The sequence below is a fragment of the Lissotriton helveticus genome, chromosome 5_1 (assembly GCF_964261635.1).
Source record: "Lissotriton helveticus chromosome 5_1, aLisHel1.1, whole genome shotgun sequence".
Taxonomy (NCBI): Eukaryota; Metazoa; Chordata; class Amphibia; order Caudata; family Salamandridae; genus Lissotriton; species Lissotriton helveticus.
The window spans coordinates 1,620,120,332-1,620,138,844 of NC_136065.1; the positions used below are offsets into that span (position 1 = coordinate 1,620,120,332).

General features: G+C 45.3%; 1 protein-coding gene across 5 annotated transcripts in view; it reads left to right on the forward strand.

Annotated features, from left to right (window-relative positions):
• LOC144755652 (uncharacterized) overlaps positions 1–18,513 on the forward strand; it is a 131,788-nt gene that overhangs the window by 64,791 nt on the left and 48,484 nt on the right. For 3 of the 5 annotated variants that reach the window (XM_078644805.1, XM_078644806.1, XM_078644808.1), the window contains one exon: positions 2,035–2,151. The exons of the other annotated variants lie outside the window; for them this stretch is intronic. In XM_078644805.1, the coding sequence (XP_078500931.1) occupies positions 2,035–2,151 (117 nt within the window). The remainder of the gene's footprint in view (positions 1–2,034; positions 2,152–18,513) is intronic. 5 annotated transcript variants of the gene reach the window in all.

Genomic DNA, 18,513 nt, shown 5'->3' on the forward strand with positions numbered 1-18,513 from the left:
CCCAAAGTGGCTTCCTGGCTGTAGATTAAAAGGCAATCGAATTGGAAAGCTGTAAACTAATTCTCAGATTGATCGCATCAAATGATAAAGGTTTCAGATTTCCTTTTAAGGACAGAGGGGATAATCTTTTGCTAAATGACTGAGCTTAGTGAGTCGTCATTTTACAATTCTTTTTTTGGAAGAAACCTCTGGTGACCCTTTCAGCATTTCGCCTTTTTGTACAACTGAGGATGTTTAGAGCTTAATTTGTTCACAAACCTTAGTTGTTTAGTAATGTTGCAGGAAGTAAGGACAATATATTGAACAGTCACCTCTGTTTTTATAATCATTGGTCTGTATGAAGTCTGTAGAGGAGGGGGAAATGTAAAGATAGTTGTACATTACATCCTTCAATCTGAATTCTTGTGGAAGCACTTATTTGGGCAATTGGTCTTACTGAAGTGGGCTTACAAGAATTAATAGATGCAATGTTTCTTTAATTTCCTAAACAAATAGGGTTTTGTTTTGCCGCTGTCACAGACCAGGACAATTGGATCATTTCAGGGTTAGTCATGTCCCTCATGTTTTGAACCAACCACTCACCAGAATCTTCACAAAAACAAATTATTTGTCCATCAATCATAGGGAGGCCTCTGATGTTGTCCATGACGACCCGTCCCACGCTAAGATGTATAATTTGCCAACCTTTTCCAGGTTTGCCATTAAAAGTATTCTGATAACCAACACGTTTCAATAAAGGTCATGTAGGCAGGGGAAACAAGTCTAAATTCTCCTGGCATTTATTGAGGAATAGCTTCGATTGAAAATGTTTTAAGTATCCACGTTTCATTTTATATATTATAAACGCTGTCTACTTTTTCTATCTATCTAATAAATTCATGTAAAACGACACATGTGTAGTCACATATACAAATGAAGAAAATATCAATTAGAGGCTACAACATATAAAGAATATCAATAGAACATACAATGAACACACCTTGCATGATGAAGAGTTTGTTGTAAGTGTGTAGAAAGGGGATAAAGTAACTGGGTCATCAAAAACAAATGCATTGAACCATTTGGCAGAATTTGGAAGTACTGAAAATTGGAAAGAATCTGCTTTGAAAATCATAGATTTTCTTGAACTGTGTTAATTTGGGCTAATGCTCTAATATCGAAATGAGCTACACTTGATTTCCAGGGTGTCAGAATCTTTAATTTTATAGAACCACACTATTAAAAAGTTGATTTTTGCTGAGTTAGTATCAGTTTCTGTCGTCTCTATCATATTATGTTTTTTAAAAAGAGTAAAGTGACATGCTATGCAAAAGAGACTGGAGTGATGGCATGGGCATAATGATTTAAGATAATATACAGAGGGAGATTAAAGAAAAGTCTCTAGCTAAATCTACAAATGTAGCCTTATATCTGGTACCGCAGAACATTGAATCTCTGATACAATACCTTGAGATATAGGGTGACTAATGTTGGACTTGGACTGGTGAGTAATAGTGATGTTATATATGTACCCTTTATGAGGTCTGAGTGATAAAGGCTGTTTTTACGTGATTTTTGCAGTTAAATATTGTGTTATTTCAGTATTGCTGTAAATTTACAGGGCAACACTTGGGAGTAGAAAGTCTATAATGTGAATTCTATTTAGTGACTGCTCAAACATGTTCCCATGAGGACGGGTATGCCCAGACGTGGGTATCGTGCTCTCCATGCCACTGGAGTCAAGCTAGCTTGGCTGATGAGGGGTGAAACCCCAGAACCGATCCCAGGATACTTGTTTCCAGTCTAGGGAGGACCTGGTTTGGCAGTTAGGGCTGGGCTTTTCCCATGGGGATCAGGGTTGGGACTGATTTGCATATGCATGGGTCTAAACTAGAATGGCATGGGGAGCAAAAAATCAATGGTTGTATGTCCAGATCTCTGTACTGGGGTGAGTGTATGACATTGTTCAGCATTCTGTCACTTAAATTGTTCTTTTTGCCCATGAGAAATGCAACATCAGCCACATATCTAACTAAGAATGTATTCTCTGAGCAGACATCTATTCTCCAGTCCACCCAGACATCCTTCTACAGATTGAGGAACAGAAAGAGCTGCTTTGCCGAGATTGGTCAGATTTAGACAGAACAAAAGTCAATAACCCTCCTAACAAAGGTGAGTTAAATGTCTAAATGGCATGGACATAGGAGTTCTTTCTTTTCTAAGCCTTATGCACAAGTTCTAAACCATGATCCTGTCACAAGGAGTTCTATGGAATACCATTGAGACAATGTGTAAAACAATGTGTCTCCAACAATACTACTGAGAGGACACAACACAGCTCGGATATTACTGCTGTATTTTCCCTATCCTGCATGTCTAATTCCCATTGTACCTCAGTTGGACCACTGTGACAAATGAAAGGTCAGAACGCAGGCATTTACCCCAGGCACGAGGCCCCTGCGACTTTTTTGCAGCTGTTCAAAATAGATTTGAGGTATTCTCAAACCTGGAAGAAATTGACTGACTAGTTACTTCAGAGGCATCTACCATCGCTGTCCAGTCGATTGGGGCTCAAAGGAAGGAATTATTAGAATTAAGTACTTCCCCCAAAGAGAGGGTGGGTCTGACTGAAATTAAAGAAGGCACCAAGATTCTAACTTGGAACATTGCAGGCCTAAAAAACAAACTAAACGATGTCCTTTGGAGAAACTCCTTCCATGGGGCTGACATTATTGGGTTGCAGGAAACATGGGACACTGAGAACTTGCTATGTTTAGACGGCTACACAACCCACTTCATTCCAGCAACTGCCTCTAGTATGGGGAGGGCAAAGGGTGGGTTAGTGCCTCTGGTTTCTGCTAGTATCCCAGGTACTCATACTAAATTGGACACAGGGTCAGCGCACTGTTTGGCAGTGCAAATTGCTTCTAGTAATGTGGGCACCATTTTGATTATTAATTTTTATAATCCATTTGATAGGGCCAATACTACAGAACACCTTGTTAATCTAAATCATTTTCTCGACAATTATAGAGAAGCCCACACAGACTCTCTTTTGGTCATTGTCTTAGGAGATGTTAATATTCACGGTTGCCCTGAGAACTGTCAGGTTATGGACTGTTTAGGCCCCGTGGACCAGGGTGACATCCATTTTGAGCACTCCTCTCAAGGAGAATTTTTGGAAGCTTTAATGGCTGATAATGGATGAATACTCCCCTGTACATGGAAGGAGGCTGTACCTACTTTTAAAGGGAACGGAACACCATCAATTATTGATTATACTTTTATTAGTTCCGTGCTGGGTGCCAAGGTCTGTGGATACACAGCTATCTGGTCTATATTTAGCGACCATAACCCAGTGGCCTTGACCATGGTGGACCTGGTCGATAAACCGGAGATATGTAATAGGAGGACAGGTAAACTGGATATCCTGCCGGTAGATCAGGCCCGTAGAATCAGATGGTGCCGAGTAGTACTTGGAGATTTTTACTCCAACCTATTAACTAAGGTTGGAATGGAGATGCATATCTGCATGAACGAGCAAGCTGGGGACAGGGAGGTTCTAGAGGCATATATTAAAATCTGTTCTCCGGTTGCAGATGATCTTAAAAGGCCTGGCAAGGTGCATGATTTAGCCATGGAGGGTTGGTTTGATCATAATTGCTCGCTAGCACATCGGAAACTGATGGAGGCCCTGAAACAAAATCCAGTGGATAAGCCCTTTGTGGCGGCTCTAAGGAAAGCCTACAAAGTTGCCCTGGAAAATAGAAGACGGGAAATCAGAGGCGAGGCATGGGAAGAGCTAACCTTGTAACCTCCTGAGGCGGAAAGCCGGGAGCTAGTTGTAACTATTTTAAAATTTGTGTGTCACTTGGATAATTTGCTGATTTTAAAAGCACCTACCTGCCCAGGCTTCACAGGACTCAGTCCTGAGCACACCGCACAGCTGTCTCCGCGCTGTCAGCGGACTTCCAAACAATTCACGGTGCCATTGCCGGCGTGCAGATAGGCCACGCCCCCTTGGAAGCCACGCCCCTTTTTCGAGCAGGTATATAACGCTGAATGCTAGCGCTGCCTGCCAGAACCTTGTAACCTCCTGAGGCGGAAAGCCGGGAGCTAGTTGTAACTATTTTAAAATTTGTGTGTCACTTGGATAATTTGCTGATTTTAAAAGCACCTACCTGCCCAGGCTTCACAGGACTCGGTCCTAAGCACAACGCACAGCTGTCTCCGTGCTGTCAGCGGACTTCCAAACAATTCACGGCGCCATTGCCGGCGTGCAGATAGGCCACGCCCCCTTGGAAGCCACGCCCCTTTTTCGAGCAGGTATATAACGCTGAATGCTAGCGCTGCCTGTTAGAACCTTGTAACCTCCTGAGGCGGAAAGCCGGGAGCTAGTTGTAACTATTTTAAAATTTGTGTGTCACTTGGATAATTTGCTGATTTTAAAAGCACCTACCTGCCCAGGCTTCACAGGACTCGGTCCTGAGCACACCGCACAGCTGTCTCCGCGCTGTCAGCGGACTTCCAAACAATTCACGGCGCCATTGCCGGCGTGCAGATAGGTCACGCCCCCTTGGAAGCCACGCCCCTTTTCCGAGCAGGTATATAACGCTGAATGCTAGCACTGCCTGCCAGAACCTTGTAACCTCCTGAGGCGGAAAGCCGGGAGCTAGTTGTAACTATTTTAAAATTTGTGTGTCACTTGGATAATTTGCTGATTTTAAAAGCACCTACCTGCCCAGGCTTCACAGGACTCGGTCCTGAGCACACCGCACAGCTGTCTCCGCGCTGTCAGCGGACTTCAAAACAATTCACGGCGCCATTGCCGGCGTGCAGATAGGCCACGCCCCCTTGGAAGCCACGCCCCTTTTCCAAGCAGGTATATAACGCTGAAGGCTAGCGCTGCCTGCCAGAACCTTGTAACCTCCTGAGGCGGAAAGCCAGGAGCTAGTTGTAACTATTTTAAAATTTGTGTGTCACTTGGATAATTTGCTGATTTTAAAAGCACCTACCTGCCCAGGCTTCACAGGACTCGGTCCTGAGCACACCGCACAGCTGTCTCCGCGCTGTCAGCGGACTTCCAAACAATTCACGGCGCCATTGCCGGCGTGCAGATAGGCCACGCCATCTTGGAAGCCACGCCCCTTTTCCGAGCAGGTATATAACGCTGAATGCTAGCGCTGCCTGCCAGAACCTTGTAACCTCCTGAGGCGGAAAGCCGGGAGCTAGTTGTAACTATTTTAAAATTTGTGTGTCACTTGGATAATTTGCTGATTTTAAAAGCACCTACCTGCCCAGGCTTCACAGGACTCGGTCCTGAGCACACCGCACAGCTGTCTCCGCGCTGTCAGCGGACTTCCAAACAATTCACGGCGCCATTGCCGGCGTGCAGATAGGCCACGCCCCCTTGGAGACCACGCCCCCTGCTCCCTCTTCCTCCATAAAAGTATGTGATTTTACCGTACGCGCAGCGGACGGGCGCAGCGGGCGCACCGTTTGCGCGCCAAAGGCAAGCCCGTCTTCGCCCGTCATCGCCTCTCGCCAATCCCCCTGCTCAAATTACACGGGCAGCATATCACTATGACAAAAACAATCTCCTCGCACTTAACCCGGGCCTACGCTGTGACAAGTTAGAGGGTTGCATTGGACTGACTGGTCTTCAGTGTAAATCCTGTAACTTAGTTATATCTGAGCCGAGCCTACCTCGACACAAAACCAGCAGAAGAAAACTTACTTCGCTCACTATTTCTCAGCTTAATGTCAGGTCCCTGGTTAGTGTGGTGAGGTGAAAACAACTACGGGATGGCTCTGATCAGCAAGGCTGAGCCAAAGTACCAATGAACAAAAGAAAGTGCCAGTGCTGATATAAGTAGAATTCGTGCAACAAATGACCAAGACCGGACTTGAAAAAATCAAGAACTGGAATAACTATTTAATAGTTTTTTTATTTTAGCAGTGTTTTGGAAAAAAGAAGGCTTCTCTATTTTTTCATTTACAAGGGGACATGTTTGCAAAAGGACACATAAAACTTAGAAAAGTGGTTGTGGTTCATCAATCAAACAGTATTCCAGACATATCACAGACATTCAACACACATTCATACCACTACGTGACGGGGATATAGTGGATTTACAATTCTTAAAATATGTACACAATATACTACGAAATGAGCAAGGTGTATACTACAAGATAAACAAAGAAACAGGCCACAGTCTGCGAACAAAATTTACAGAAAATGAAAAAACAATTAGTTTTTTACTGTACAATCCTAACTGGATCTACAAACAAAACTTTTTTTACTAGGACAACTAGGTATTGTACTAGCGACTAAGAGAGGACAACTGTGAACTCTTGTCGCTCTTGCAGACACCGTGTGGCAAGGGCCTACGCGTTTCGAATCCCGCTGATTTTCCTGGGATTCTCTTCAGGGCCTTATGTAGTATCTGATGTACATGCTGTGTAGGCCTTCGTCTTAAGAACTGAAGTCAATGGGGACACAAGAAAAAACAGGGCAAAACACGAGGTTTCTACCCGTGGCACGTAGTTGCCGAGATTCCAGGCGGCGAACCGGTTTTAATAATTTGTAGTGGGGTTCTAAGCTGGTCTGGAAATTTACTGTAGACCGGTTTGAGGAATTACTTTGTGATACAAAAGTTCGCTATCTTTAACAAGCATGTAAAAAAGTCAATGGTCCGGAATTCAGTTGGCCGGTGCCGCCTAGTTCGTGCACAAACGCTTTGTCAAACTGGAAGACACACGCTGGGAAGACTTGATTTAAATTCAAGTTGTAAAGCCTACCGGCAGCCTCCGGTCTGCTGGCGTTGCAACAGGTACTAATCTTTGGCGCATGCGTGTAGCAGGTCCCTGGTTAAGCACCATCTTGAGGTTAATACTCTATTGACCGATGAGAACCCAGACATACTATTCCTGTGTGAAACCTGGCTCAAGGATGAACTAACCAGCATCCCTAACCTTACGTTACCGGATGGATTCTCTATGACATCCATTAATAGAGGCTCTAGGGGAGGCGGCATTGCCGTCATCTACAGAACGCCTTATACTTGTTCATTTCTGAAGGAAGACATCACGGGATGTGAGTGTGCTCGTTTTAAAATCACCACAAGCCCTCACTTCTCCCTTTCTGGCCTTTTTATCTATCGACCCCCGGGGCCCACCTCTAAATTTATGGAGGAACTTTTAGAGGCCAAGGAAATTGACTCCAGCCCCAACCCTACGAAAACGATTTTTAAACTGGTCCAAAAGCTACACAACTGTGGCAATCCTGCCTCGTGTATCTCTTCCACCCAGCAGTGTGAGGACCTCGCCATCTTCTTCATTGAAAAGGTGAGGAAGATTTATAACACCTTCTCACAGACTCCTTCTGACTGCACTAGCCCTCCCAACTCCTCTCCTAAAGGTTCCAGACTCACCTGTCTGCCTCCTATCTCTCACGAGGATCTAGCTAAATTCTGTAGAAAGGTGAAATCCGGTGCCCCTTCTGATTCCATGAGACCAGCTCACTTTCTAGAGGCTCTGGACTTCTTTCTTCCTTCTCTGGCCACGCTCCTTAATCTCTCCTTCTCATCGGCTACGGTACCCACATGTTGGAAACAGGCATGGGTCACTCCCATTATCAGCCCACCCTGGACTCCACAAAGCCGGAGAACTACAGGCCCACTCCCTTCCCCTGAACATCCGCCGCCTTGACAACGTGTCTGCTTTTCGCAAAGCAATAAAAACTCACCTGTACCCACTACTGTAAGCTTCTGCTCTCCCTACCCCCTCCTAGTAGGTTATGCTATGGTTCTTAGCGCCGGGACGCCCCGTTGCTGGGGCAGCTGTCGCGCTCAACAAACCCGTAACATAACATAACACCGATCAAAGTCCTTAAAAACAGCTCCAAATTTCGGGCAGTGGTCAGTAAACCTTTCTTTAATGATTCCTCTAATGATCAACTAGATTGTGGTATACAGGAACAGGTGTGGTGTTCCCATTTTAAATCTGTTTATGAAGGGGCTGTCTCGGGAGGGGTGGCTATATCCCTACCCATGCATGATCCTTATACTTTATCGGTCACCGAGATAGAGGTGGCAGAGGCCATCAGTCAGATGACAAGTAACAAGGCTCCCGGACCTGATGGCGTCCCAGAAGACCTTTTTAAATCGGATGTCAAGACATGGTCAAAGATCTTATATAATGTTTTTAATAGGGTGTGCAAATCAGGTTTGCCGGGAACCTGGTTTGAATCTGTCATTGTACCCATTTTTAAAAAGGGAAATAGAGGGGACCCTAGCTGTTACAGCCACATTTCCCTTATGGATTCTGCTGTCAAAGTCCTTGGTCAGGTGGTTTTAGGCAAACTCAGAGGGTGGCTGGCAGAAACTAATACCCTTTTGGGTCTGCAATTCGGGTTCAGGAAAGGGCGAGGCACAATCGATCAAAGTCTCAACCGTCAATTATTAATTGGGAAGTACACAATCGCCAAAAGGGGTACCCTATATTTAGCTTTTATGGACCTTTCCTCGGCCTTTGACCATGTGAATAGGTCCAAATTATGGGTGATGCTCCTTCACCTAGGCGTGGACAAAAACATTGTGTACTTCCTTGCTGACCTTCATAGGGACCCATCTGCGACAGTGAGATACGACCGCAAGGGTAATTGTACAGGGAAGATCTGTATTACCAATGGTGTTAGAAAGGGGTGCATCTTGGCTCCCCTGCTCTTCACCCTGTACATTAACGACTTAGGCACTGATTTAATGGAGGCTTGCAAGGACATACCGAGGGTAGGCAAACGATTAATCCCGGCATTGTTATATGCGGATGATGCCTCCCTCTTAGCACGTACAGCGGTAGGGCTGCAAAGCCTTTTAAATTCATTCTCTGTTTTTATGAAATCGTTAGATCTCAGCGTCAATTTTTCTAAATCTCATGTTATGATGGTGGGCACTAAAGTGAAAGGGGTAAAAACTTTGCATTGTGAAGGGAATGTGCTGTCCAGGGTATCCACTTTTCCATACTTAGGCGTTATCTTTGATGATAAGGGCACATGGTCTCCTCAGATAATAGCTAAACGGAATGTTTTAGCGAGATTCATCTTGGCTGTTCTGGGCTTTGCCCGTAAACTGGGCGTTAAACCATTTCAAGCTCTGCTAAAGATATACAACGCTAAATGTACCTCCCTTGCTATGTATGGGGCAGACCTCTGGGGTTTTAAGAACGTGAAGGCCATTCAAGTGGCGGAGGATACGTTTTTGAAAACTATTCTATCTGTTCCTCAATCCACATCTGGTTACATTTTCCACCAGGAGTGTGGAGTGGGTTTCAATCTGGCTAAACCCCGAGCTGGAGCTGAACCAAGAAATTAGAGATTGCCTAGCACTCGATTTTGGCCATCGCATCCCCTGGCTATGTCCATAAATTAGCTGTTAAACTGGGTCGACCAGAATTGTTTAACTCTCCTGATAAGTTAGTGAAAGGGGACATTAAGTGGGCCAAGGACTCCTATAAGTTAGTGGCGTGCTCGTCCAGAGAGGACAGAGAGCTGGGTAAACCGGCCGTAAGGGCTCATCAACTATTAAAAACTACAGGAGTGATTTAGCCATACCTGAATATTTTAAATATTGTTAATCATCGTTTTTTATTGACCAGATTCAGGTTGAATCAATTCCATCTCCTTTTTTCTGAATCTCCAGGGTGGATAAGGGAGGAAGATTTGGGGATATGCTCATTTGATGGCTTTTCCACAAAGGACACAATGCATTTTATTTTATTTTGTGACCACTTTCACCCCATTCGCATGCGTTTCATCATCCCTCTTATAAAAGATAAAGGTTTTACGCAAGTCGAACCGGCCCTTCTTTACTTGCAGCTAGTTTCTAATGTGTGGGAGATCTCTAACATAGCTAATTTCCTTACTGTGGCTGTAAGATTAAAGAAAAAAAATAATGGGAACTAGTTATTATAATGATTTTTGAAGAAATGAATTGTGACTGAGCATACTCTCTTTTTTATTCAAATGGTTTTAAAGGTTTTAACCCCTTCCGTGCAGCCGGTATTCCCCCCCCCGGTGCTGAGCCCTAATGAAAACGGGCGTGGTCATGACTGAACGGTTCCGTCATGAGCACAGCTCGACCGATGCTCATGACGGAACCGTTCCGTCATGAGCATGGAAGGGGTTAAAGGATGTTCTTAATTGATATAACATGTACGGTATACATTGCTAGTTTGCACTTTTCAATTGTATTCTTAATTTTGTTTTAATTTTGGTCTTGACATAAAATGTTTAGTATACTTTTATGGTTTTTGTTATGAACCGAATAAAGTATTTTTGACTGACTGACTGACTGTGACTCCAACAATACTACTGAGAGGACACAACACAGCTCGGATATTACTGCTGTATTTTCCCTATCCTGCATGTCTAATTCCCATTGTACCTCAGTTGGACCACTGGTAACCCCATTCTACATCTACCCCCACTTAGTACACATAATGACCTGGCTAAAACCCTTCCAATCACCATTATTTACCTCCACCCATCGGTCACAGTAATACTTAAAGCACAGTACATACCATGCCTGCTGCCTACCTAAAGCAAACGTATCACATATATATCATCTTCTGTCCCCAAAAACACATTCTAAGTATAGTTTTTACAAGATGACGTGTTCGAGGCATATGGGCTGCAGATGGTACATTTATGAATAGATCGCCATCTGGTGTTGGGCTCGGATGATTGCACTTGTTTTTCTCCTGGAGAAGTCTTTGTCGTCACGAGATCGATGACTCCTCCTCTGGGTGCTAGTGCGCATGGGCATCGGCTCCATCCTTAGATTGTTTTTTTCCGCCATCGGGTTCGGATGAGGATCGAAGCGCTCCGGATCGACTTCGACAAAGAAAGTTATATTCGGCGCGTATTCCCTTTCCAATTCGACGGTATTGTTATCGAACGCGTCTACACTTCCATTTCGACACGTTTCGACATCAACAACAAGATTTCCAACTGCTACGTCGACGAGACCAAGAAGCCCATCTCGACGTAGTCCAGCCCGGAGTCCATGGAAAGGACTCCATTCAAAAAATGTCCAACGTGTGGTGCTAAGTTTCCACACAAGGACCTATACGAGGTGTGCAACCTCTGCTTGTCCCCTGAACACGAATCCAGGGACTGTGAAGCCTGTGCGGCATTCTCCTCCAAGTCGACGATTAGAAACCGTCGAGCCCGAAGACACGAGGTATCGAGAATGCAGTCGCAAGCAATCCCGGAGCTGTTCGAGGACCAGCACCCCGAAGAGGAGGAAGAAGAGGAGGACGAGGCGGGGTCAGAAGCGGACGAGTCCGACGTCGAGGAAATCGACGTTCATCAAACCGTGAGTGACGACGTCCCCTTACCAAAGAACAGACCCCGCACGGTGTCGACCCCGCCCTCGAGCCCGGTCAGACAACCGAAAAAAGTTTCAGACGCCCCGCCTTCGGGTCCGGCAACGAAACCGAAACACTCGGTCTCCCACCATGGTGGATCCGAAAAACGGCCCACCTCGACATCGACACCGAAGCTCCATACAAAGGAAAGCTCGAAGTCGAAACAGTCCATGTCGAAACCAAGACATGCTTCGACGTCGAAGACACCCTCGACACCGAAGACATCTTCGACACCGAAAACATTGGATGCGAATAAATTCTCGGTGCCGAAAATACAAATGGACAGTCAGAAGAAAAAGCACCTTTCGGACCCAAAAACTTCGGTACCGACACAGGAGCATCAAACAGATCCTAAACAAAAGACTCTGTTTATTGATCCACAAACTGGCAAGGTAGTGACAGAACTACCTAAAAAGAGGAAGAATGAACAGTTGGACGACAAAACTCCTCCTAAGAAGAGAACAATGGGGACGAATACAACTCCTCCCCTTTCTCCACAACCTAGAGACACACCCTCTTCTCCTCTTCCTCACACTAGGCCAGCTACTCCTTTCACACGCCCATCTACACCTATAACAGTTGTAGAAAGTGACACAGGAGAGGGAGACCATCCTAGGGATGATGAAGACACAATCCCAGAGGATGCAGACCCATGGGAAGAATATAATGTAGGGTCAGATAACGATAACGACCCTGAACTGTATCCCTCAAAACCTTCACCACCTGATGATAATACTGGTTTTGCACAACTAATTAATAGGGCAGCAAAATACCACAAGGTAGAGCTACATGCAGAACCTCAAATAGAGGATTTCCTGTTAGAAACACTACCTGCTGCACAAAGAACATCAGGGACACTACCAATGCTTAAGGGCCTCCTCAATCACACATCAGAGATATTCAAAGACCCAGTGAGGGCTAGGGTATTAAACCCGAGAATTGATCATAAATATAAGGCAGCTCCAAAAGACCCAATATTTATCAAGGGACAAATTCCTCTAGACTCACTAGTGGTCACAAACGCTCGCAAGAGAGCAAACTCTTTAACTACAGGAGAAGCTCCACCTCCTGACAAAGAGTCTAAGCTAATAGATGCCTCCGGCAAGAGAGTAGCATCTCAAGCGGCAAACAGCGGGCGCATAGCTAATACGCAAGCGCTACTTGCACGGTATGACAGAGCTCATTATGATGAATTAGAAAAACTCATCACGCATCTCCCTAAAGAACATCAAAAGAAGGCAGATCAACTCATACAGGAAGGAAAGATAATAACTAATACTTCCATTAAGTGCGCCCTAGACGCAGCAGACACTGCAGCAAGATCCATAAACACAAGCATCATGCGAAAAAGACATGCATGGCTCAGAGTTTCAGGGTTCAAACAAGAGGTACAAACATCATTATTGAACCAACCTTTTGATGAGAAAACACTTTTCGGCTCAGGGACAGATGAGGCCTTAGAAAAGATGAAAAAAGATACGGAAACGGCTAAATCAATGGGAGCATTGCAACAGCCAACCCAAAGAGGTTCCTTTCGTAGGTCCACCTATAGAGGAGGATCCAAAAATACAGGTACAAGCCAGCAACCAACCTCTTTTACACCGACATCACCCAGAGGTAATTCTAGAGGCAGTTACAGAGGTAACAACAACAAGGGTAGAGGTCGCGGAAACAACCATAACCGCAACTCTCCAACCCCAAAGCAGTGACTTCATACAGCTCCCCCCAGACCATATAACACCGGTCGGGGGACGCCTATCACAGTTCCTACCTGTCTGGGAAAACATCACATCAGACAGGCGGGTGGGACAAATTATCCAACATGGTTATTGCCTGGAACTCACAGCTACCCCACCAAACATCCCCCCCAAACAGCGTCCAATGAGACAAGATCACCTGACACTGTTAAAACAAGAAGTACTATCCCTGCTAGAAAAGCATGCCATAGAGAAGGTTCCACAACACCAACAAGGAACAGGAGTATACTCCCTATACTTCCTGATCCCCAAAAAAGACGGGTCTCTAAGGCCAATACTAGACCTTAGACCTCTCAATGCATACATAAATTCGGAACATTTCCACATGGTCACGCTCCAACAAGTACTTCCTTTACTGAAGAAAGGGGACTTTCTTTCTACACTGGATCTAAAAGACGCTTACTTTCATATCCCTATTCACAAAGCCCACAGGAAATACCTCAGGTTTGTGGTAGAAGGACAACATTATCAGTTCAAAGTCCTTCCGTTTGGTGTCACAACGGCACCAAGGGTGTTCACAAAATGCCTAGCAGTGGTTGCAGCTCACCTAAGAAGACAACAAATACATGTCTTCCCCTACTTGGACGACTGGCTAATAAAGGCCAAGTCACAAGAAGAATGTCTTCAGAACACACAAAAGACAATTCAGCTGCTGCACCAGCTAGGGTTTACGGTGAACTACACAAAGTCACACCTGCAACCAAGCAAGGTTCAACAATATCTAGGGGCTACTATAGACACAGAAAAAGCGAAAGTATACCCCAATCCAGTCAGGATCCAAACAATGCTTACAGTCATTCAAAGATTCCAACCACAACACTCACTAACAGCGCGAGTGTTCATGCAGCTATTAGGGATGATGTCATCCTGCATACTGCTAATACCATATGCCAAACTACAAATGCGTCCGCTACAAGAATGCTTAGCGACACAGTGGAATCAGGCTCAAGGACAGATTACAGATCTGGTGTTGGTAGACGACCGCACACACCGCTCTCTGAAGTGGTGGAACACAACAAACATTGCCAAGGGGCGGTCGTTCCTAGAACCAATTCCACAGGTGATAATAACAGCGGATGCATCGCTCACTGGATGGGGAGCGCATATGGAGAAATATACAGTACAGGGAAGATGGAGTGTGCAGGAAAAAAGACTGCACATCAATCATCTAGAACTACTAGCAGTGTTTCTAGCATTGAAAGCCTTTCAAATGCATGTTATCAACAAAGCAGTCCTGATCAGAACAGACAACATGACAGCAATGTATTATATTCAAAAACAGGGGGGGGGACGCACTCTCTCCAACTATCCAGACTAGCGCAGGAAATCTGGAGATGGGCCATTCCTCAAAACATCTATCTATTAGCCGAACACCTACCAGGAGTTCAAAATCAGATAGCAGACATCTTAAGCAGACAGTCAGAACAAATACATGAATGGGAACTGCACCACTAAATACTACAGCCATTCTTCCAAAGATGGGGACAACCAGAGATAGATCTCTTTGCCACTCATCAGAACGCAAAATGCCAAAGCTTCGCATCCAGGTACCCACACCACCTGTCGCAGGGCAATGCGTTATGGATAAATTGGTCCAACAAATTTGCATACGCTTTTCCCCCTCTCCCACTAATCCCATTAGTGGTCCGAAAGCTGCAACAACACTCAATGACCATGATACTAGTAGCACCCACGTGGGCACGACAACCGTGGTTCACCACGCTCCTGCAACTCTCACAAGTGCCACACCAAAAGCTAAGAATTTTACCCATGCACCTTACACAGAACCATGGAGAAATAATGCACCCAGATCCCAAACAACTGAACCTAGCGATCTGGCTCCTGAAATCCTAGAATTTGGATACTTAGATCTACCCCCAAATTGTATGGAGAACATTAAGCAAGCGAGACGTCCCACCACCAGAGCATGTTATGCAGCTAAGTGGAAAAGGTTTGCTGTATACTGTACCAGTAATAACATCAACCCTCTGGACGTATCAACAAAAGAGATTATTTGCTATTTACTACACTTACAGCAATGTAATCTTGCGTACACATCCATCAGAGTACATCTAGCAGCTATAGCAGTGTACCTACAAAACAGGCAACACCTATCTCTGTTTAGAGTGCCAGCAATCAAAGCCTTCATGGAAGGCCTTAAAAGAGTCATTCCACCAAGATTACCACCTTCCCCGGTCTGGAACCTCAACATAGTACTCACCAGACTAATGGGACCACCTTTCGAACCTATGCATAGGTGTGAAATACAATTCCTTACATGGAAGGTGGCCTTCCTTATAGCCATTACCTCCCTCAGGAGAGTAAGCGAATTACAGGCATTGACAATACAAGAACCATTCCTACAGTTACACCAGAATAAAGTGGTTCTTAGAACAAACCCAAAGTTCTTGCCTAAAGTAATTTCAGCATTTCACATCAATCAACCAGTGGAACTACCAGTCTTTTTCCCAAAACCACAGACGGTAGCAGAAAGGGCCCTACACACATTAGATGTCAAAAGGGCAATATTGTACTACATAGAAAGGACACAAAATTTCAGGAAAACTAAACAACTATTTGTAGCGTTTTCCCCAACACATAAGGGCAATCCTATCTCTAAAGCGGGCATCGCCAGATGGATTGTAAGATGTATACAAATATGTTACATAAAAGCAAAGAGAACGTTAGCTGTTCCTCCTAGAGCTCATTCTACACGTAAGCTAGGAGCATCTATGGCATTCTTAGGAAACATTCCCCTAGATGACATATGCAGAGCAGCAACTTGGTCTACACCACATACCTTCACAAAACACTACTGTGTTGATGTGCAGGCTACACAACAAGCCAGAGTGGGCCAAGCTGTATTAAAAACTTTATTTCAAACGGTTGCAACAGACACGGGTGACCACCGCTAGGGAGGTAACTGCTGTATAATCTATTCATAAATGTACCATCTGCAGCCCATATGCCTCGAACGGATTATGCTACTTACCAGTATGCATCTGTTCTTGGCATAGGGGGCTGCAGAGTGGTACATGCCCTTCCGGCCTCCCCGGAAACCTGTGTCTGTCCCAACATTATCTTATTTAGATACACTTACATGGGCATCTCTTTCTGTATTCTATTACACTACTCCATCTAACCCTACTATGGCAAAACAATCTAAGGATGGAGCCGATGCCCATGCGCACTAGCACCCAGAGGAGGAGTCCTCGATCTCGTGACGACAAAGACTTCTCCAGGAGAAAAACAAGTGCAATCATCCGAGCCCAACACCAGATGGCGATCTATTCATAAATGTACCACTCTGCAGCCCTCTATGCCAAGAACAGATGCATACTGGTAAGTAGCATATTCCTTATAATGCCCAGCCTTCCCAAAATAAGACGTGCAATCTTTACAAGCCATCTCCAAAATAACCTCATCTCCCTGTCTGTTTCATAAGAGGTGTGAACTCTTTGTACCCTACCCTTTTAAAGAGCCACAAGGACAGTGATCAGGAAAGAGGCAAAAGGCTGGCATCTCCTAAAGTACCCTTCTAACTCTAAAAAGCAGACGGAGCAGCCCCCTTCATTCCCACCATCTACCAAGGTGCCAGTGACACAGGAATAATGATTAGCAGACCCCGTCAACAAAATGATCTGATGGAACTTATATAGGATCCATGTCTCTTTTGGCCCTACTTTAATGTCCAGGTCTCTTCAGGAATGTCAGCAATACACTCCCACTATGTGGGAAAATCACCATATATCATTATGTTCGAGGCATATGGGCTGCAGATGGTACATTTATGAATAGATCGCCATCTGGTGTTGGGCTCGGATGATTGCACTTTGTTTTTCTTCTGGAGAAGTCTTTGTCGGCATAGATGACTCCTCCTCTCGGTGTTAGTGATATATATATATATCAAGCACGAGGAGAGGGGGCAGAGCGGGCTTCCACCAATCAGGAAGCATTTGGACATATAACATGGTGATGATTGTAAGTCTCCTGACATTAATGCATCCGAAGAAGGCCAGAACAGGCCGAAATGCATCATGCCGCATACTCCAATAAAGGTGTGTTCCTAGCAGCCCCCCGTGTGGCCTCTGCTCTTTTCCTCGGGAGAGAGTTTGCTTGGATATTATTCACGGTAGCCGGCACCGTGATACAGAGGCTCCCACTTCGCAAGCTGGCCGCGGACAAGGCTGGCAGCTGCTGCTGCAGAATTGTTGGGACTCCGAGGTATCGGGATGTCCGTGGTCCACCTCCCGCATCAGAACACAGCAAGGCGGTGATACGTAGGGCGGGTCGCATTCGAACACCTGCCTGCGCCACATTTGTTTCCTGGTTTGTGGGGTTGAAGTCGTGTTTGGGGACTGGAGGAGGCACCTGGGATCATATTCAAGCAGGAAATTGGCAGTTTTTAATCTTCACGGCATGTCCAACACCCCGCGTTTCCACTTGGACTGAAAATCCCCCACCGCAGCACTTACCTGGACAAAGAGAGGCATTGTGGGACCTGTGGTTCCGATGAACTACAGGTTAGTGAGCAAGCACGAGGAGAGGGGGCAGAGCGGGCTTCCACCAATCAGGAAGCGGTTGGATATATAACATGGTGATGATTGTAAGTCTCCTGACATTAAGGCATCCGAAGAAGGCCAGAACAGGCCATAATGCATCATGCCGCATACTCCAATAAAGGTATGTTCCTAGCAGTCCCCCGTGTGGCCTCTGCTCTTTTCCTCAGGAGAGAGTTTGCTTGGATATATATATATATATACATATATATATATATATATCACAGAACACTCCTCCAACAAGTAAAGAAGCAGGGGCCACAGCGGGGAATCCGGGGAAAGCATTTATTTCGATGTGCTGGCATAATGCATTTAGGCCGAGTTTCGGCCTTCCTCAGACGCCATAATCATTGCTGGAGATTCCTTCACCCATACAAGTATCAGCCTGCCACAATTCAATTGGCTGTGAGTCGCCACACCCCCTCCTGTAGTCACTGCTCACCACTTGTAATTTGTAGGAACCACAAGTCCCAGAAATCAGAGTCCAAGTAAGTGCTGCGCAGGGAGTGTCCAAAATGGATTTGACGAAGTGCAGGGAAAATAAAGGTGAAATAAAATCAATACCCAGTAGCTGTATTTCGCAGAAATGCTTCCTCCGGTCCCCTGACGTTCCAGTCCCTCCAAGAAAGAAAGTCAGCCAAGCCGGGGTCAAGAAGACCATGCTTTCTATTCCTCCGTGCAGTCACGGACAGCACTGCAGCCTCCCTGGATTCCTTTATGTGGAGAGGCGGACACCGGGCAACCAACACCTTGGAAAGTAAAGAAACCACTGAAGAAGAGACCAGAATAGC